Here is a 22289-nt window from a genome sequence, read left to right as displayed (position 1 = left end):
ACATTTTGAACAACTCTCCAACCTTGTGCTCGACCTACCTTAGATCACAAGTTTGCAGCCCCAGCAATCTCAATAGCAGGTATCTGCCTGGGGTACTTCCTGTTAATAAGAAGATATAATCAACGACGGTGGAAAAAGGTTGAGGTCGTCTTTACTGCATACCAGAGCATAGATTCTTTCTAAATTAAATTAGCATGAATACACGTCCGTTTACCCTCAGTTCAGAGGGAGGCCCCCAGCTGCTGCAGGGATAGAGGTGACAGGTCAGATCACACTTTCCAAAGCCACTTGATGGTGTTATTGCAGGAGCACCCCCTGAGCTGTTTGCTTTGCTAAATCAACCTGAGACCTCAGCTTACGAATATGATATAAGCTAACTTGTTAGCTTTGTCCATTATAAGTACTCTAGATTCCCCCCGATGGTTAGCATGGTCAAGAAATTTTGCTGTAGTTCTAAGGCATGAATTTGAGCGTGAGAGTTTCTGGTGGGTGTGTGTTTGCAACCCCTGTCTTTCCACAACCTTAACCATGTACCACGCATTTCCCTGCATGTAGTTACATGATGATTTGCAGAATCATCACCAGTATCAACATTCTCTGTAAGGCTGTAAGGTTGCTGTATGAGGCGACCCATGACCCTCCCCAGTGTAAAAACAAGGTTAGTTGCATGAACTTACTGCTGTAGCACAACCCAGATGAGACTTGGGTGTATTGCTAATTCAAAAAAGCATAAAGCTGTGTGAGGTTAAGCATTTGGAAGAATTCGTCTCGCAGTTTCCTACTGCTTCCAGATCTGGTTCTTGTTACGCAGAAACGTGAAAGCGAAACAAACTCGCCGTTCCCAAAAAAAAACTGTGGGACAGCTCCCGTACAAGATAAATCAGACCCACATTCCATGCCTGCCCTAATGCTTTTCTTTTCCCCAGCCGTGGCTCTTAAACACGATCACAAAGATGGACTGAGGAGCCTAATCCAAGCAGGCGGGCGTTCCTTAAGCATATTTTTCATCCTGCAGAGAGGAGCCGTGGCTATCCACACATAAACAAAGGTCATGTGAACACTGTGTATCTTCTGCCCCCTTGTCTAATGAAACTGTGTCCTGGGAGATGGATACTCTTGTTTTTTTCTCTCTCTTTTTCCAAGAGTCAACACACACATTCACATTCATCTGGTCCCTTTGACTCTCTTCACACACATTTGCACCACAGTGAGTGTTGAGTGTGTCCGACAGTGTGAGCAGATATAATAACAAGCCTGAGACCAGCTTGTCTTGAGATCATGATGGTATGTAGACAAGGGTTATGCTCACATGTTAGATAGAGACTGTGTGTATATTTGTGTCTATACCTGCACATACTGAGACGGCTGTAAGAGGGAGAAAGGAAGGTACCGGGCAGAAAGGCAGTGGGTTAAGCAAACAATGTTCATAACCTGCCAAGTGGCCACTATCTCCAAGACCCGGGCCCCGGTTTATTTACTGAACCTGGAGATGAGAATGACGCCATTACAGCCGCGTATGTTGTGTGCGGTGAGGGTGGGGAGAAGAGATAACATGAGGTGAGGACAGCTGGGGTGTTTCATTACAGGGGGAAACCCCAGTGGGAGATACAACAACCAGATACAACACCTCTGTCAGGGACTGGAGAAGATTTACACCACCTACAGTATCTAATAATGACAGATACTGTCAGAAGGACACATCAGGATGCTAATATTTTATTATCTGTGATGAACAGGAAAGCGGAAAAACATAATATTGCAGCATTGCCGTCATGTCATTTAAACCAAAAATTGCAATCAGCAAAGCAGGAAGAACAGTTCATGTCAGTCTCCTAATTGTAATTCCCTGACCCTCCTGCCCCAACTTGAAAATGGCCTGGTTAATTTCAAAGGGCACATGGGGACTCACTCACTCTTCTTTTAATTTTCAATCCACTTTGTTTTTTTTTTTTTTGTCTCAGCGATAACCTTTGAAGACAAAGGAGAGGGAAGAAGAAAAAAAAGAACAATAAAACAAACATCAAACCCTGACACTCCTTTTGTGTCGCCCCTCTCAGATGCCATCCACACAGGTGCTCTCCTTCTGCTTCATTTCCACCTTGGTTACATTCCTCAGCGATCCGTCGGCGGTTTGTTCGCTCCTTTTTCTTTCTTCAGAATGCAATTATGCGCATCCTCTATGTTGTTTTCAGCTCTTTACTCAACATCTCCCACTTGGTGTCAGCAAACTGTTGGCCCCACTATTCTGTTTTCACTACAAACTTTTCTTGTATCTTGTTACATCACAAAATGAACATATCTTGTTGCTGTTACCGACTTACCTCATCATGTAAAGCACAATAAATAAATAAAATGATCAAAATGAAGGATCGCCTGATTGATTTTAAAATTTAAAGTGAATTTAAATGTGAAATCAGGAAAAAAGTATGTTTTCCTCATCAGGAAAACACACTTTTGACTCAGAGTGAAAAGAATTACTAATTAATTCCGCTCCTCCGTCGTCCTCATCAAGTGATACTTCGTTTCACATTTTACTCTATTATTTGCATTTACATTTACAAAATGTCCCACAATTATAGAGCCAGACAGACATCAGGACCTCCTTTCTTATCCAGTCTTTCAAATAAAACAACATCTCCGGAGAGAATATCAAAGCAGCACGAGACGAACGTCTGCCCTTTCCACTCACTGTTTAATGACATGAAATTGATAATCACTAGTCTGACTTTCCTCTCTTTGAGCCGCTGAGGCTCTCTCGAGGCTATTTTAATTCCCTCCACTTTAAATGCACCTTTGATTGTTTTCTGCTGAAGCTGAGTGATTCGGACAGAGGAGATGGAGGGGATAGAGGGGGGGAGATGGGAGAAGATGGATGGAGGATTTGGGAGGGGGGGCACTGAGGAGATGGAATGGAAAATGGAAAGAGTCAGAGGAGGGAGGAGGAAGAGGAGGATGGATGAATTTAAGACTGGAGATAATGATGGAGCCATTAATTAATCCAATTAATTCAACAATTTCTTGTAACAAAGGTCAAAGATTTATTTTTTTTTAATCAGAGAACGAACTAAATCAGTTTTAATGGCCCTCAGAAGGAGAAGATACAGGAAATAATGGTGTAAACGAGCTAAAGGTATAGCAGTGGTCAGGGGTTAAGCTCCACATTGGAAAGGCACAGGTTGAAAAATCCTGTACCTTTTAGTTTTTTTTTTCTCTCCCTCTGCAGCGCAAAACACAGCAAGACACTGTGTACTTCATTTCCTGACTCTCTCAGCTGTCAGTCAGCATGTTCCCTTCCTAAAAAAAAAAAAAAAAAAAAAACTCCAAAAGGACTGGAGATAATAAACTTCATCTGGAACATCTGGAAGTGGAGGTATGACAAGAGCTGTAAAATTCAATCCATATGACCAAACCAGTGATGTGTTAGAAAAGCCCACTTAGCAAACCACCCAGATACTGCGTAACTGACATTACTTGGTTGGTTTAATAATTTTCCGTACTTGTACTACTGTTAAATGACATTTACATAGTTCTACAACCTTATAACCTTAATGGCAGAGAACAGGTGTTGAGCTTAGTATTGCTGACCGGGATGCTTAACTCTGATTTTAAAACTGTATTAATCAATATTTTTATATTAACAATACTTTGAAAAATATGGAAAAAGGTTGTTAAAGGATTAGATGGACCCTTGGGCCCCATAAGTAGTCCAAAAAACACTGGGACCCTTAAAGTTAGGATGTGAAATGGATGAAGTTTGAGTCTTTGTATAATAATTCTGCTGCCCCCTACACCCTTTGATTGGTGTTGATGTAGTTTTTTGGGTTTTTTTACTGTCTGTTATGAAATGAAAGCTTTGCCAAAGTCAGTTAAGCCAATCCGATTCTGGCACAGCCTCTGTGAGCCCTCCCCCTCCTCCTCCCCGATCACCTCCAGTTTTCATCAGATCATGGACCTCATCAAAAGGTCCTCACCATCACCACCACTCCACCCTCTTCAAAGGATGATGTCTCAATGGAGTCTAATCATGAAAGACTTTTTGTATTGTGCTCACTTTTCTGATTGAAATGAAATGTAATGTTGATGACGTATGAGGAGAAATGGTTCACTGTCGAATCAAGATCCAAAGCCAAAGACGACGAAAGCGTCAAGGCATTCGGTTAATGGGGCAGTAATAAAAGCACAATCACTGAAACATGTATAAAATGACTTTTTTTTATTATTATTATTTACAAATAGATATTTTGCAGCGATCAAGTTTTCTGTAAAAGATTGTCGTACTAAAACACGGTTCTGTCGTCTCAGACTGGAATTGTACAAGTGTGACACAGTGAGAATAAAATACATGCGCATTTCTGTACACATATCTGTTCCTGTCACCAAAATAGATCTGATTACAAAATATAGTGCTTCAAAATAAACATCTGTGGAGTTTCGGTTTCACCGGCTGATTCGCTATTTCACAAGTTCTGAAAATGCACAGTTGAAATATGTCCTCTGGGTGTTGTACATTAAAATAAGGGAGCTGCTATAACCCTTAGCAAAAATAGACTCTGCAGTCTCCGTCGATGCTTGCTCTCTGCATATTATTACAACAGCAACAAATGCTAATGTGTAATTGTTGGGGGAGTGTATTGTTTGGGGGAGAAAAAAAGAAATATGAAGGGTTTTTCGTCTTACACCAGCGAAGGTTCGTCTTATAAATGTCCCGAAAATATCTGAGGTTAAGTTAGTGACAGGAAACGGGATTCCCCCAGGACCCCCCAAAGGATAAGTATTCTGAGTGAGTCAGTAACATGTGGAGAGTTTGGGTGAACTGTAGAGTCTGTGGTGGAACAACACATGAGCTCTCACATTACTGTTGAGTTTACTGGAACAGAAATGAAGGGAGAACAGGGGGCAACCCTGACTGGGGCCTCTTTTCACAGCAACAAATCTTATTAGTTGACTGGTGGATTCAGTTAAGGGTTCAATGGACAACTTAAAACATAAAGGGTTTGGGGAATTGACCGGGGAATTGAAATTGCATACATACGAAGCTTGACAAAGTGATGTATCTAATTCCACAGGAAGTGACTGTTGTCATTTAGAAAATGGCGCTCCAAAGAGAAAAAAGAGAACATATTTATTGTATTGTGCCTTTCGTTCTGCATCGGGAAATGTCTACATTTGACCTTTATTTCCAAAAGCTATACAAAGGCAACTGGACTTTGCTTGAGGTTCCAGAAGACCTTTTATCTCTCATCTGGTGGGGAATTCAGGTATTTACTTTATTGTGGGGTCGACGACTTGGGACAACAACTCATGTGACCTCAACGATTCTAGGTAAATACCTGGATTCCCTACCAGTCCGTCAGAACTGAAGAAGTCTTTTGGATGGGAGGTGAAATAACTTCAAGAACCTCAAGCAAGTCCATTTGCCTTTGTGTATCTTTTGGAAGCAACCCGTGTAGTTCTTGTAAATATTGTAATGATAATGGTCCAAAATGATGTGAAAATGTTTGGTTTTTCTTCAAATAATGGGGAGGATCCACAACGCTAGGGAAAAGCCTGATGCTATTATTACACGTATCATAAAATTCACACATAGCGACTTCAAGTAGGTTCGAAGTAGAGGTGTATTTTAACTTCTCCATGATCAATTTGGAGCACCATAACCATAGCCGAGATTAGGAGGAAAGAAAACACAGAGAAGTTCAGAAAAAAAAAAAAAGCGTATGGAGGGCAGAAGTGACGAAAAACTAGGAAACTAGCATCAGTGAGAGTCTCACCACAGGCTTCCTCCACTCTGCACCAGTCTCCTCTATTGGGGTTAAACTGCGTAAGGAAGCTAAAGGAAAAATAAGTTAAGAGTGAATTGGTTTTCCAGTGATGGATGACTGATGTCAGACAGGCTGATAAAACAGAACTGAGAGGTCCTCGCTTCCCCTCAGCAGCTCTACCTCCCACAAAGTGCTCTGATGGCCTCTGCTGGCAGCTTCAGGTAAGTACAGTACAACACACATCAAAATATGCTACCTGCCAAGGGTTTGTAAACTTCAACAATGAACTGCCAAAAATTATTTAACTGTCCAGAATATATATATGGCCCTGTTTTATCCAGAGTCTACTCCTTAACTGCTCAGTAACATAAAATAAACCCAAAAACTTCCCCACATACAGAATTTATTGCTGAAGACACAAAGCAGCCCACCTCTCCTTCACAGTATGAGTATAGCTTATAGTGTTTTTGCCATTTTGAGTTCTTTCTATCACTCTTGGATGATTCAAGTGCCTTAAATGTCGCCAACTTTAAGCTATAAATGGCTTCAACAAGTAGCGTGAGAGGGAGTCAATCACAATGCTCATCAAGCGTGTCAACAGTTCAGTTGTTTCACAGCAAGAAATGCCGCCTGGTTGTGCCCATGATTCCACTCAAAAATCAAATAACAACATTGAAAGAAAAAAAAAAAGTCAGTGATGTACCCAGAAATTCCTTCCAGAGCATGTGAATATAACAAGATTGCACAGAAGTCTGGCGCGTACAACTGTCCAAAAACCAAATGTCTAAGTAAAATGAAAACTGAAAGCTCACTTTTTTAGGTCTGGTTCCAATTTAGGACTGTCTCTGTTGATTGTTAATTGTTAATTAAAAGTAGTATTAGAATGTGGGGTATAATTATGTGCCCTTGTCTTATAGGCCAACGAGGCTTTGGTTGTCCTCTATGTTAAAGGTGCCCCTGTGGAGTTTTCTTGTAAACAAAGAGAGATCTGTTTGAATTCAGTATCTCTCACCAAAACACATTGCAGGTATTGTTCAGCGCTAACATAAGTGCTGAATGTATTTTCCTTCCTGCTTTGTTTACATCCATGTTTTCTAGTTAGCAGTCTTCTCCTTCCCTGGCTTTGATGTTAGCATGTTGCTGTTTCTTCCGGCCTTGTTGCCATCAGTGGAAAAGCTTAAAACCAGTACACAGGGCACCTTTAAGACTAAATATTAGCCACGGTGGACAGATAACCAAGATACCAAACGATCTGATCCATGCATCGAAACAAAAAAATTGTCATTTGCCGCCTTTTCAAAGTACAACTACCTTACAGAACCACAACAAATCTGAAGTCACCCGTTAGTTTGTGATGCTTTTCCAACAAAAGTCTCAGTTTCCCAAGAACTCATGTCCAAGCACTTCCATAGAGGTAAAATATCCAGCAAACTATGAAGCACGATTTGACAAAACAGAATGATGATGACATATAAAACTATATATAAATCTCTTGGGCTGCTCCATTCTGGTGACAGTAAACCACAAACTACAAGTACGTGTTTGCAGTTTTGTTTTTTTTTGTTTTGTTTTTTTAAAAGTGCCAGGTGCATAACAATGTTGGGGAAAATGTTAGCATACTTGACCTGTCAGCAACGTTTTCGCACTGCGAGGCCCACCCCAAAAAGTTCCTGAACTTTTGGAAAAAGCAGGGGACTTTTTTTTTGGCGGGGGGGGGGGGGGGGGTATTAAAATGATCTCCTCCCAGAACTTAGTTTAGACCCTGGTTCCTGTTGTAGAAACACAGGGGTTCCTCAAAAGAGGTGCTCTTACTAATTCATTCAAATTAAATTTCTGGAAAGAGCGACAGCTGCCACAGTGTCAAATCTTGGTAGCATGGAAAATTACGGCAAAAGTTGTGTTTCCAAAAACAGAGAACAGTCGTTCAAGTTTGTGTAAATGTGGAGACACAAATGACTTTTCCTGGCTCTATATTAAAAATATCAAGTAGCAGCATGCCATGCAGTGGCTAGAGCATTTGTTGTCTCTATTAAACTACACCTGAGGGTTGGGGTCTTGCGCTCCCTTCAATTAGTAGCATTATATAACGGAAGTAAAAGAGAATGGGAGCAGATGTACTGTGTAAAAGACAACCTAAAAAATCGTAGAACCAAAGTTTTAATAGTGACTGGTTTAGAAACCGTGAGCGCCTATGAAAACGACGTCTGGAATGGAATGAAAAAGCACATTTATCAATATCCAGCTTTACGACCAAAACATACTCTGTGTAAGGACACGAACACAGACACTTATCATGTCTGAAAATATGTCGCTGTTTAATCGGAGTTTAAAGGCAGCACCTTCAGAAGACAGGCCTCTGTTACTACTGTAGTTTTAGACACTTTCACACCTGTAGTTTGGTGTATTCGGTCTGGACCAAGGCAACCATTTGTCACGCACTTTACATTGGGTTCAGTACCAAAGTACACAGAGTGTACAGGCACAGTTCAAGACCCTCGTCAGAGCACCCTAAACAGTCCAGGGTTCGTTTTAAGCGAACCCAACAGGTGTGGAAAAAACACTATAAGCAGCACAAATTAACGTAACCCAACCCACTCAATGAGCTTGGGGATTTCAGGCTCCCAGAGCAGTCGCCTGCTTCGCCCGGTAGGTAAGTGTCAGCAAACAGGTTTGCGACTGATGGAGGTTGTGACTTCTAAACTATCTGCTTTGATTTGTGCTCATATTTGGTTGTTTAAAACTGTCACAGCAGCCCTGTGGACTTACATAGAGTATGTTTCAGGCATTAGGAACAGTGCGACCCCCCCCCCCCCCCCCACCCTCCCCCCGATAAACTATCCCATCACCCACCTTCACCAACAAAATAACAAACTACCAGCACTGAAACATGCAGAGGTATATAAATAACCATTAATATATCTCTTCACCTACTGAACAATGGCCGACTCAAGCAAAAATGATTCTCTACAACAGCAAAGTCCTGGAGTCTGAATTCAGATAAAGAAGAAATCCATCTGAAATGTCACCGTTAAAAATATAACATAAAAAAAAAACCTATTTGTGACATAGATCGTATTCCTGCAACCATTTTGCCCTACTGGTTCATTCCCGTGCTCCAGTGCAGCTACAGCAGTTTCCGTTGAACAAGAATCCTAACACAAGACACGCTAAGTTTGTGGTAAGGGCTGTGTTTCGTTGGTAGCTGATCATTTTAGCTGACCATTTTAAAATAACCCAAAGTGAACCCAAACCAAAAGGTTTACTTAGCAAAATGGCCCCTAACCCTGCCTGAAACCCAGTACTTCAATCAAGACCAGTCCCAAAGCAAAAACCGATTTTATGATTAGCTAGATCATCAAAACCACTTTATTTGGAGTTCAAACTGAAAATGAGCTCATCTGAAATTTTGATAATAACTAGAGAACTTTAAGTTTGACCAATACTGATTACCATTGTAATACACTGGTATTACAGCCAACGACTGAACGATGGCCTAAAACTACAAAAAATAAAACCAACGTGAAAATAAACTGAAATTATCCTTTAAAAAGACGAGGCAGGCTGAGTGGAAACTGAGTACACCAAAATGGTATATTATGACGCTTCATCAGAAGTCGATGAGATCTACCAGCGTAAGAGGATCTGAGGAGGAACGGTGCTTCCGTGTTGCGCATATCTACACTACAATCACATTTGTGGGTGGTGGCGTGGCCCCACGATTACTTTAGAATCTGTCCTCGGAAAAGCAGACGGTGAATCGCACCGACCCAAACAGAGTCGTTCTGTGTCAGAGCTTCAGCTGATTCACTTACGTATGTCGTGTAAATGTCTTGACATATCGAGGGTCCACAGACCGTAGGAAATGGCTCCACACCTCTCCGTGGCAAAAGTAGCCCCACATGGCTGTCAGCGCTGTCGGTCCAAACTAGACCTGACCTGATCTCTAACTTGGCAAAAAAAAAAAAAAAAACACCCTCTACTGCTTCATCAAATGTGTGTGTATGTGTGTGTGTGTTTGGGGTTGGGTGAGTGATCAGGAAAGGCAGAGGGAGCTGGGGAAAGAGGTAAGTGTGCAGACCGGTGTGGGGAGGCCGTAGAAGGAGGGGTCGGTGAAGGGGAAGAGGAAGAGGAGGAAGAGGAGGACCCCGAGCATGTAGGAGGAGAGGACGGTGAGGCGATGGGGATGCTCCAGGGCTGTGCTGATGGCGGGGAAACCCATGTAGTTACAGAAGGAGTGGCAGAGGACTGGGCCCATCAGGTGACCTGGAACACACAGTAAGGAGGACACATTAACACTGCTGATTTACAGTATGGGTAACGACAGCAAAGTTCTGTAATCCATAGCTTTTGGTGTGAAAACAATCAAATGTAAAGATTGGTCCTGGGGCCCCTAGGTGTAACTTTGTAAAGTGTAAGATGTAAATGAAAGCTCCTCACCTGTTCGGATGAAGATAAAGGCAGTGTAGGCCCCAAACACTGCTGTGTAGGAGAACTGGAACACTGTTATAGACCAAAAAACAAAAGACAGTCCATCATCAGAGTCTTCCTACTACTGTGTCTCCTGGTCTCCCGTGTGATACAGTCACAAAGAGTGTTAAGTTCTTACCTGCAGAGAGGAAGATGCCTGACAGCGTCCCCTGTCTGAAGCGCAGCAGCTCGATGACGTGGTGGAAGTGAGCTGCAAGGCAGGCGACAGCGTTAGAAACCAAGTGATTACAGCCATCTGATTGGTCAGTAGTGAGGGCGTTGACAGGTTATGATCTGATCCTCTGAAGCAGGTTATGTGTGCAGCATAAGTTGCCACGGCGATGCAACCCGGTAAGAAGTGAACCAAAGTCATAACCATGAAAAGCCATAGTCAAACCTGAAGCTAACCCCTAAACCTGCTTCATAGTATATATGTATATATTTGAGGTGGATACTGTGTTTTGCCCCCAGTTGGTCAGGTGCATGTCTTATCTATATTTTTTATATTAATAAGCAGATAAATATTACTGATGTCCTGTTCATGACTTTTATCTTTCACCGACAAACCTCAATGCGTGTGTTTATCATCTGGGATGTGAAAACCATCACATTTCCACGCAGCCGAGAGAGAAAGTAAAAGCTGCCGTCTTACGAACCCTGATGTTGTCAGAACTCACCCACTCCGAAGAAGAGAGGGCAGGTGAAGATGGCAATAGAAGGGCCAGCACAGGGCACCAACATGGGCAGCATGCAGGCCCTGAACACCAGCTCCTCCGTTAACGGTGCCACCACCTGATTCCTCAACCAGCGCATGTCACTGAAACACAACATCCAGAACCACGGGTCTGCAGGACAGTTAAAAGACAGAGAGAAGGCACTTTCTTTAAATTTCCCTGACATGTTTCACATTGAATAGAATGTGGATGCTTAAGAAATTAGCTTTTGAGTTGTGGTGAAAACTGGACAACACATAACGTAACAACTTCAAAGTTTAAATAAAAAGTTGTAGAATGGTTTGAAAAGGCTCTAAATCCCCGAAGCCGCCGAGAGAAAGAGGGCTGTCTTACCAAAGGCTACCCTGATCCCATCCATGAAGCTCCAGGGACAGTCCATTGCCAACTGCATAAGGGGGCCCAGAAACAGGACCTGCAAGCACACACGCACACGCAAACACACACACACATTGAATCTTTACAAACGGAATTGATGTACATGATTATTTGCTTATGGAGGGGGGAGTGAGATCCAATCATAAGTGGTCACTCAAGGCACATGTAATGTGATCTGACGTACTTAGGCCTAAACAGGGTTTCTTACCATGGTGAGCACCAGGGGAAGTACAATGGCAGGGATGAGGCCCTCAAACCGGATCCCCATGAGAGCCAGTAACGGTGGGCCAGTCTGACACACAAACAAACACACCCAGTGATTTTTAAAAAAGAAAAAAAACAAAACAAAACCAAACAGTATACCTTGGATCAATAAGTTCAATCCTCAGATGTCAGAGCTGTATGTAGAGACAGTGGCTTCTGAGATGTGCACTCACCCTGACACCTGTGAATTCTCTCCACGCCCACACAAAGAGAGGCGACAGGCACGACACGATCATGACACTGGTGAAGCGTCTCTTTATGACAGTAGGGTGATCCCTGAGAATGGACCAGTAGAGACAATAATCACGCAATCATCATCATCACCACCACCACCAGAGAGGACTGGGACACAGGAGCAGCTGACACAGCTGAGCAGAAACTACTTATAGCAATCAAATACTTTACCAGCCCTGACATGCCTTGTTTTATTTTATGTGCACGTTATTACACCAAACTCAGTTCAAAAATTGTATCATTTTGATTCTTTTACTACAGAGCATTCTCGGTCAGGGTATCCTGACTTCGACACAGCTACTTCCCATCTATCTACATAATGCTTAAATATGACTATTTCTCTGCCTGGACCTGTGACGTCCTGGAATATTTGCTGGTTGCCAGGCAACGTGCACCCAGATAAGAAATATTCCACCCCATAACCCCCTTAAACTTTTGTTTTGGTACAATTAAAAAAAAAACAAGTCACTAGAGTTTTATTAGGGAGCTTAAGAGGTGTTAGTAGGTGGATTTTATTACATTTAAGACATTGGCAGGGTAAGTGTTTCACCTTGTTTGTAGGTTTTATGCTAAGTTATGCTAACCAGCTGCCAACAGATTCATATTTACTCTCCAGACAGTTTAAAGTGTCAGTTTATATTGCGGGATTGCCAGACCTGAAATAAAGAGTGTTTATACTAAGGTCAGAAAAAATTATTACATTTTTATTAAAATACAATATTCAGCATACTAAGCCTTAGGGAAAATGTACAGTGGCACAGCATCATATAGCAAAGGCTCCACATTTAATGAGGATTCCACTCAGCAGGTGATTGCCTCTGTCATATTATGAGATCACTCACAATGAGGTGCTGATGTGTGAGAAAGTGTATCAACTCTGCTGACCAGTGTCCTAGAAAACCATGAAAACCTTTCAGTTTGCACAACTAGTACAGTGCACATACCTGAACAAAGCTGAGCTTAATTAAATTAGCTAAACTAGCTGACACCTGGGGCAGGTAGGATTTCAGCATGGAAGCACTGTTCGGTTGGTAAAGCTGCCCTTGTGTGTTGTGTTGTGTTGTGGAGTGGAGTGGAGTGGAGTGGCTCTGGTTACACAGGTTAGTCCAGACATGGCTGCAGCCCCCAGGTCAGGAGCCTGAAGCGGGTCGTTGCTGGCCACAGAGCGGCGCTAATGGTCTCTGTCACATACAGTGTGAGGAGCACATGCTCAGAGTAAACCTGTGTGCCGTTTATGACTTCTGTAACATACATCATATTTGTGACTCTATGCAAAACGACCATTCAGTGCCGAGCCACAAACGCGTGGATAAAACAAACTACATCATGTCGGAGTGAACATAACGGCATCACGTAACGTTAGCAAAGTGCAATAAACCATATTGTTCTCAGTATGTACCAAACAAACAAAGCTTTCGCTAACCTCGGCAGGTCACTCCTCCACACATACAGACTCCCAACATAAGAACAAGCGAGCAGCAGACAGGACAGCACTGACACCCAGCATAAACCCTCTGGAGCTACGAAGTCGCCATTGCCGTGTTTCACCTCCTCAGTCAGGAGGTTTGGTAATAAATCCTCCTCCTCCGCCATGACGACTGCCGGTTGAGACTAAACCAAACAACCACTGGGCACCGGGACTGCCACTGGACCATCTACCAAGATAAAACGCCCGCCATCATGAGGTGGGAAGTTGTCAATATTCTTCTTTCGAAACGTAAGCTAATGTAGCTAGCTGGAGGGCTAGCTGCTCCGGCGCTGTATTTCTACGTCATCAAATGTTTCTTTTTCTCTTCTTCTTCTTCTTGTTCTTCCTCTTCTCCGTCGAGGTTTCTGGCGCGGCGCATTTACTGTTGCATGTCTGCCATCTTGTGGAGTTCACGGTGCTCTTCATTTTCCATATCCTTTGTTTCGTTTGTTCTAGTAAGTGCTCTGTTGGATTAGTTTACTGCTTTTAAACTAAAAATAAGATGCTTTCAGTCTACTTTTGATGAACTTATCCGATACACTTAACAAAATTAGACTCAAGTAAACTTAGCTTATACTGGCAGGTACACAGAAAAGTCTATTTGGCCTGTACTTGTAATTAATCCTTTGACCAAGATATACTTATACATATAATACATAATACATATAATATATACTAGTGTACGAATGACGGCTGAATTCCTTTTAGCTGCCTCAGTTTCAGGGTCCTAGTGTTGTTCATGCTAGTCCATTGTCATGGCTAACTGGGACACTGGGTGCTTTTTCCTACTGGTCAAGTTTAAATGTCGGCTGTGAAAAAGGTCTGTTGGTAAACAGAATTACCTTAATTAGACTAAAAGCACATTTGGAGAGGCTCTGATTTGTTAGCTGTTTCAATTTGTTGCTGTCTTCAATTATATAATATTATGACATATGATATTTTAAAGCCTGTTTGAAAATGATATTAATGTGTTCAAACGTGGTCCAAAATTGATTTGACTTATGTGTAGAATTTTTATGCTAAATAGTTCTGATGGCAGTTGCTTTTGAGTTGAGCTTAGCATAGACATAGGCTAGCAGCTTTTAGCATGACTTGGATACATAGGACTAGCTAGGTATGTAATGTTGACATAGGAATGACATTGATTTGATTATTAGAGAATTAAATCAAATTCCGCATTTTCCATTCAAAGACAGAAGAATGGCAGCATGGCCTTTAAGTATCAGACAGGGATATACAGGGATATACAGTGATGGGTGAGTACAGATTTGTTATGTATTGGAATCAGGGATTTAAATCTAAAGGAACTCCTGAACACATCTCCTGAAATCTATGTCTGTGATAACATTTGGCCACAGTGCCATTGACAATGAAGGAGGAATTTTATAAATGCACTTGATTGCATGATCAGTTGCCATCATCCATGTTTTCATACTGAGTAAACTTGGGTTGCTGTGCTTTTCTTGATGGATATACTGTCTAAGCTACCTTTGTGTTGGCGGCTTTCTCCCACCAAAGACATTAAGTTACTTGGTGAATGTGAGTGTGAATGGTTGGTTGTCTTTATGTGTCAGCGCTGTGATAGACTGTAGACCTGTTCAAGGTGCACTCCACCTCTGACCAGGCTGTCACCGGGTGAACAGGCTACCCAGGGAGATTGGGCTGTGTTCACTTTGTTTATCCACCTCTCTGATTCTTTGAAACTACCCTATCTACGTGGATAGAAACGTCAGTGTGCAGTATGAGCTGCAGACTATACTGACTGTTGTCACATGTTAAGTCTTGTATGGTCATGAGTTGAATTTAATGTAATTATCATTTAATACCTTTTATTATATTCAACTCATTTGATATGATGGTCGATATTTGCATATTATTGGATTTTTATAGCGAATCATTTGTTAATATTAATAATTTTCTGCACTGATTTGGCGATGTAGGTTTCGTGCCAATAAAGCTTACTTGAATTTGAATTTGAGAGAGAGAGAGAGGGAGGTAGGCGTGACATGGGGCGATCTGCTCTTATAGACGGGAGGAATGAGCGTGTCTCAGTCTCCGGTGAAACGTGAACGGGGGAGAGGCGATGCTACTGCTCCAGATGCCCTGCGCCTCTTCTCCTCCTTTTTCTTCTTCTTCTTCTTCTACTCACCTATTCTCCGTCTTGACGCTTCCTAGGCCTTACGGGGACTGACGGAACCCGCACACACGCTCTCACATCCGAGGGGAAGGAAGAATTTACACACACACAGAATCGAGCCGGTCCCGGACCTCCATTGGCAAACATCAGCGGGTACGGGCCTGTTTATCTGATATTTCCCCATCCGCCTTGTCTTTATGATAGCAGCTCCATCCACAAAGGAGCAGACGGTAGGAGACGCCAGCTGGCCTGTTGTCTGCTCATCTAGGGAGGTGATGGAGGTTAAAGTTTTTTGTTTTGTTTTTTTTTAATCTGTGGATGTTGACTTTATCGCCTTTATTCAAGCTGACGTGAGTCTTTATGAGGTAAATTGATTGGTAAGTGATGTCAAGAGCTTTTTAAACGGATTTCGTGCTTATTAGTGGCAGTGAGTCTTTTTATTATTATTTACCTCTACATCGCTGCTGCTGCTGTGTGTGTATGTGTGTTTGTGCGTAAGGAGGGTGTGTGTGCATTCTGATACCTTCCGTATGTTGTGTGTGTGTGTGTGTGTGTGTGTGTGTTGTCTGTGCGGCGGTATCCCCTGTGTACAAACCCATCCTGCGTGCGCTTCAGAAATGGCACAATAGGCTATTTATGTCGCCAGACACTGATGTTTATTTCTCCAAAAAGAGGAAGAAAAAAACAATCAATTTATTTATTGATCTATTTTTTTTTCCTATTTCACGTGAAGCCTGTTTATGGTCAAATCCGATCAGGTTACTACATCATCATGTCTTTAATAGAGTGGAGGAGGAGGAGGAGGAGGATACGTGTCCATCCACACAGCGTAGCCCTGGTAAAAACGCAATCCGCTGCAATCCGCACAGACAGAGCAGGAAAAATAAAGAGGAGAAAGAGGCCATGTTTGAATCCTCCTGGACCAGAGATGAAGCTTTTCCTGGCGCATTAAAACCATTTTCATTTAACATTCCCCAGCTTCTAGATGCTTCCAGGACGCTTCCAGGAGGAGATTTGGTGGGATAGTTGGGGAGGGAAACTGGCTCACAACACAAGAAAGTAGTAGCAGTGTTATTCATGGTCCAATAATAACATAGTTTGCTGAGTAATAATGAGTCATATTTGTAGCATGCTGGGAAATGACAGTGGGTCTAAAACATAGACCCTGCTTGTTGTAAATAGGATCATGGCTGGTGCTGGTTGCAGATCTGTGAAGCCAAAATATGTCAGTCAGTGTCGCCCACCTCTGCGTTTCTATATATGATGCAGTTTAGCTACTAATTTATTTTTAATGTAGAGATGTTTGATGTTATTTAGAAACTTACTGAGAAATTTAGCATGAAACATTTTAACGTATGAGCTCAAAGCAGTCTCACTTTAAAGACAGGTACATATGTTGGATTAAACAGCCTGTGTTACTTTCGAAAATATAAATGACACAATCTTCCTCTAACAAATGAAAAGTTGCGTCCGTTCACAGTAAAACACTCCCTTGTTCAATACATCCTGGGTTTTTGCTACCCTATTCACAGGTTGCTAGTCAGCAGTCTTTGTGTCTGTGCTTGTTTGGGTACATGCAATGGGTTTTTTGTTTGTTTGCTTATGTTTATTCAACACCGTTGATCGGTGAAATGATACATCCCCCCATGTATCAATGTATGTATTCCCACTATCTTTACACCGCAGAATATATAAGAATATATAATCAGAACAAGGACCCTAAGAATGTGACTCCCACTTTTAGCATTGCTATGAGTGAGGGGTTTATAAGCAGTTGTTGTAGTCATAGCAGCATTACTGTTTGGTTGCAGTAACAATATGTCACTGATACTATCGGTAGTTTTGCCAGCAGTTGTTTCAGTATCTGTAGCTGATGTAATTATAAGGGCTATATCATTAGCATCAAAAGAATAGTAAATGTTGTAGTAATGTCACTGACGGTTTTAGCAGTAGTAGCAGTATGCTACAGTAGTAGCATATCCTCAGTCATGGCAGCAAAGGTTCTAGTCGTAGTGATATTACAACTATTATCAACAACTGATCAAATTAACAAGTAATTAGTTAGTAGTTTATTGTTAGCAGCAGTAGTAATTGGATTAATTACAGTAAAAGTAATGAGGTATTGGTATAATTTGTTGATCGTTTTATAATTGGTTAGCTCCTTTGGTCAACATTGCGATACAGCTGTTTCTAGAAAAATGTTGCAGCAGTGGAAACTCAAGTTGCATGATTTTTAGAGACACCTGAGAGCCTGGGGTCAAACTCAGAGGAGGTGAGCCTTTCTGTAAACAGAAAGGGGAGATTTACAGTAACATAAAAATAGTTTGAGTTGCTGCTAATATGTTGCAAAGTGGTTCTGTGAGCTATGGATTAAACCAATTTCAATGAGAAGCCAAGTCACTTGAAGTTTTATTTCTGGACAGGGGAGTTTGTCAAGGGTAAGTAGGGTCCATTAGGGGCAAAGAGACCCCATTTCCACTTGGCGTTAACCTGTGACCTGTTATCTGTATAAAGACTTAAGATCAACAACAACAGTTACAAACAGCATTTTTACTATCTAAATTAAGCCTGCAAAGGCATTATATTCATCTGGCAGGCTTGTCAACAGCCATGGTGTGTCATAGGTATAGGATACTTTCAAGATGCTGTTACAGCACTCAAGGCAAGGGTTACGTGTCATCATGTTACAGTAGTTGCAAGCTAAGTTAACGTTGCTTATACTGTAGGTAATCAGTCCCAGTGGAGAAACTTGCTAATACTAGTGCTAGCTTGGCTACCCCACCAGTCATGGCGCATCATAGAAGTTCCTTGAGAAGCCACTGGTAGATGAGCTCTACTTCTTTTAACTTTTGCGGAGAAAGTTGTCGCAGAGAGCTGGAGATAGCAGAAAGAGAAGTTAGGTGACCTTTCAATTTGGTGGGTAGACTTTTCTTAAGAACACATCTCTACAAAGAAATGATGGGTCAAGAAATGACGAGCAAGTCAAACAACAGGTTGTAAACAAACCTGCAGGTTAGCCAGAATGATTTGGAGAGGAAAATGAAATGGAGGCAAACAGGTAGTTATTGCCATATTTGTGCACACAGTTCTCCTAATATACTTTAATTTGGGCCGTTAAGAAGAAATTCAGATAAGGCTCATTTAAAATTTAGTTTTGTTTTTTTGATTTTGGCACCCGACAGCACTGCCAAATCCAAAAACTTTTTACCCTAACTCCCTTTCTTTTCACTTTCCTCCAGGAAAGCTGGGGATCTGGGGGGGTACAAGTAATATTGGTTGTTATGAACCTATCAGCCTGTGTATTTTTGCCCATGTTGTTTATTTTCTGGAACTGCGTGGTTCAAAAAATGCTGACTTTTGGAGTTTGGACTGATTTATCTTAAATTCACCCCTCCCCACAACTGCAGGAGAAATCTGGTCTGGAACCTTGGTCGGTACTAGTGTTTGGCTGGTAGTGTGAGTGGTTTTCAGATCCATTCTTAAACTGTTTTGCATTGAGGCCACCCCAATAATATCAATAAATCATGTTTGATATTTATGAGCTAAAATCCAGATGATTATGAGTAGTCATTAGTCCCAGAGCAGCTGACGGTGTTTTCAGGCAATGGTCATTCTGGCCCTTGAGGCTAACATTAGCTTGCATCTCCCCAACCATTTTCTCATCCAGACTTTACCCTTCTGCTGTTGTTTTCTCTACTAATGTTGCAACAAGTTGTCTCTGTTTTGTATACATCTGCTTCCCCATGAGATCACGTGAGGCGGTGCATTGCTCCCTTTATTGTATCCTCTGATAATCTAAGCCTGATAATCCTCACAACATTCTGTGCTGTGTGATGTTTTTCCTTCTGTATGTGATGAAACCCGGTAGATTAGGATTTTAAAACTCCTGTAGTCTGAGCTGGCATTAGACATTTCACAAGCTGTTGTCATACTTTATGCTGCATAGCAACAAACATGATGTAACCATATGATGTGCCACCGAGCCCAAAACTCAGCTTTGAGTTGTAAGATCTCAGCACCTGGCCAAATTATTGTTGAGTCATTGTTATCAACATAGACATCCCGTCCCTACCCCTTTAAGCAGCAAAAATCTTACCGATTGTCACTTATAGATATCAAATATCAGCACAAAATGTCATCAGCATCACTTCAGAAACCCTGAGAGTGATCGTCAGGATGCCATGATGGTGATACATTTGGGCGGGTGTTATGTTGGCTTCTCTGTCAGCTGTTTGCGTGTCTCTTGTTTACTGCTTTTTGAAGTGCGATGACTGGTGCTTGATGAGAAGAGAGAACAAATGTGAGTCTCGAGCATTTCTTTTCACTTTCATCTCCACTCCCAGGGTGAGGCCTGTCTTACAAACAGGATCATGTGACCTGGCCCTCTGTGATATTCGGATAGACTTGTTGAGTGCTCTGTCTCTCGGTGTTTGAGCATTTCCCGTCCTTGTTTGTTCTTGCTCTTTTTCCTAATTTTGTAAGGCCTTATTACATCCCAGACAGCAGGGTTATTTAGGAGCATACACGACTACAGGACACATCACAGCAGCAGCCAGACACACACACACACACACACACTATTATGTTGCTAGCCACATAATGCTAGGTGGATTTATCATCAAGGAGAGAAATTTGTGGGTTATGCAAGTTATCCATGGAGCATACAGATTAAAGATGCATGGTAATACAGTAAAGCTACTAAAGTGGCAGTCACAGGGTTGATATGATGCAGTTTACATGATGCCATTTCCCTAAAGGAACACTTTGGCATTTTATTTTTGTGCCACTTGAAACACACAAAACTGAGTGGTTCTGTGAGTTAGCGCATAGAGAATGTTTTTCCATCATTCTCCCCTCTAGTTTGTGTTTAGGTCTAAATATCAAATCTTAGAATGCTAACGCAGTAAACTAAGATAGTGAGCATGGTAAATATAAATGCTAGTCAGCACGTTAACTCGTGAGCTAGTTAAAACATGCTAACATTAGCATTAAGCTAACAGACTGACTCAACCTGTGCTCAAAAGCCTGATGTCACCATTACCAGTCACTGTCACCTCACGGCAAGAAGGTTCTGGGTTTGAATCTGCTGAGCAGGGCTTTTTTTGTGTGGAGTTTGCATGTACCCGGGTTCCCTCCAGGTACTACAGCTCCCACAATTGGTGACTCTAAATTGTCCATAGTTAGGTTGTTTGTCTTTTTATGTCAGCCCTGTGATAGACTTTAGACCTGTTCAGGGTGTAACTTGCCTCCCGTCCAAAATTGGATGCGATTGGCTCCAGCTCCCAACCCTCCCCATGACCCTTATGGGAGTAAGCAGTATGGATGGATGGATGGATGGATGGATGGATGGAATGTGAGCAAATAATCTCAAGTTAGCATCAAACATAATAGGTGTTTTGAACAGCAAGCAATGAATGAAACCATATGTAAAGCAGAAAGAGAAAAGTAAAAGAAATGGAGGGAGTGAAGGCTGGGTTCGGTCATGGGGGATGGTAGCATGACTGTTCATAACACTGGCTTGTAGGATTTGTACAATATAACGTATTACATAATGCGGAGCAAGTATACTCTCTGGTTTTCTCTCATGCTTTGAAATATGAAAACATACACAAGCAATCCGTGTATGAAATGCTGCCTTATACTGTAGGTTTAATTAAAAACAAATCTGCTATAATTATAGTCATGATAATTATTGGATTTTATCGGACCTTTCTATCTGACTTGCCAACCAATAGCAAATAGCCAATAACTATCTCAGTTCCACTGGCCAAGAATAGTTGTGAAGACAGTGGGAAACCTTTACTGAGACTGGTTGAAAAGCAGAAATAGTGTGCTGAGTTTAGTCATGAGGCCATAATTCACTGCAGAGTTCATTTGTCAGCTGTAGTATATTAAGCTCTCTGCTCATTTGTTACTGGAAGAGAAAAAATTTGACTCTTCCCTTTCCTTCTCTCTTTCCTCTTTTCTCTCTCTCTCTCTCTCTCTCTCTCTCCCACACACTCCACACACACTTGCCCTTCCACTGGAGTAGGCGGTTAGAGAGTGAATGCTGGGAGTGAAGGAGAGGGGAAGCCAGAAAAAGAACAGAGGACCACAAATGTCTGAGCAAAACAGGATTGGGGGGGGGGGGGAGACAGGTGGGGTGCTGAGCTACGATATCATAACCATTGATAGTATGCAAGTAGTTTAACAGACACAGTAGTTAGCACTGTCGCCTCCCAGCATGAAGGCTGGGATTTTTCTTTATGGTCTACATGTTCTCCCCATGCTAGCATGGGTTTCCCTCAGGTGCTCCTGGACTTCCTGGAAGTCCAGTTCTGAGGCGAAAGGTCTTCAAGAACCTTAAGCAAGTCCAGTTGCCTTTGCATACCTTTTGTAAATACCATGACCTGGATGACAAGAATCTTCTCAGCCAAATTGTCCATAGATGTTAATGTGACCATGAACGGTCAGCCCTGTGACAGACTGGCGACCCATTCAGGGTGTACCCCGCCTCTCGACCAAAGTCGGCTGGGATTCGCTCCAGTTTTGGTAAAACTTCTACTTTTCAACTTCTCTTCAAATACATTAAGCTAACGTGCAGGCTCGCTTACAACCTGTCTGATGATGTGACTGCTCATGTTTCTTGACCCATCTGACTTCTTTTTAGCAATACTGCTGCATTCCCAGATCTCAGCACTGAAAGAAAACCTACCTTTTATTATAAATCAGGTTTTATTTCCATAGCCCTAGCCATTGGTTCAAGAACTTAAAATAACAAAGAACACACTAAAGTGGTTTTTGTTTTATTTTTGTGGTTGTGCCATCATACCTAATGATTAAAACATGATGAATTGTGGGTTATTGATCCA

At 41.9% G+C, this 22289-nt stretch overlaps 1 protein-coding gene across 1 annotated transcript; it reads right to left on the bottom strand.

The window, feature by feature from the left end:
* Positions 1-4233: 4233 nt before the first annotated feature.
* Positions 4234-13578, bottom strand: rce1a (Ras converting CAAX endopeptidase 1a). The gene is made up of 8 exons (XM_041031158.1): positions 13257-13578; positions 11773-11875; positions 11544-11627; positions 11294-11372; positions 10904-11071; positions 10366-10437; positions 10197-10259; positions 4234-10022 (listed from the first exon to the last, which is right to left on the bottom strand). Exons 1-8 carry the CDS (start codon positions 13424-13426, stop codon positions 9793-9795), a joined length of 969 nt encoding a protein of 322 aa, XP_040887092.1. The 5' UTR covers positions 13427-13578; the 3' UTR covers positions 4234-9792.
* Positions 13579-22289: the final 8711 nt, after the last annotated feature.

The sequence above is a fragment of the Toxotes jaculatrix genome, chromosome 23 (assembly GCF_017976425.1).
Source record: "Toxotes jaculatrix isolate fToxJac2 chromosome 23, fToxJac2.pri, whole genome shotgun sequence".
Classification (NCBI taxonomy): domain Eukaryota; kingdom Metazoa; phylum Chordata; class Actinopteri; family Toxotidae; genus Toxotes; species Toxotes jaculatrix.
This window is presented reverse-complemented; position numbering and strand designations above follow the sequence as displayed.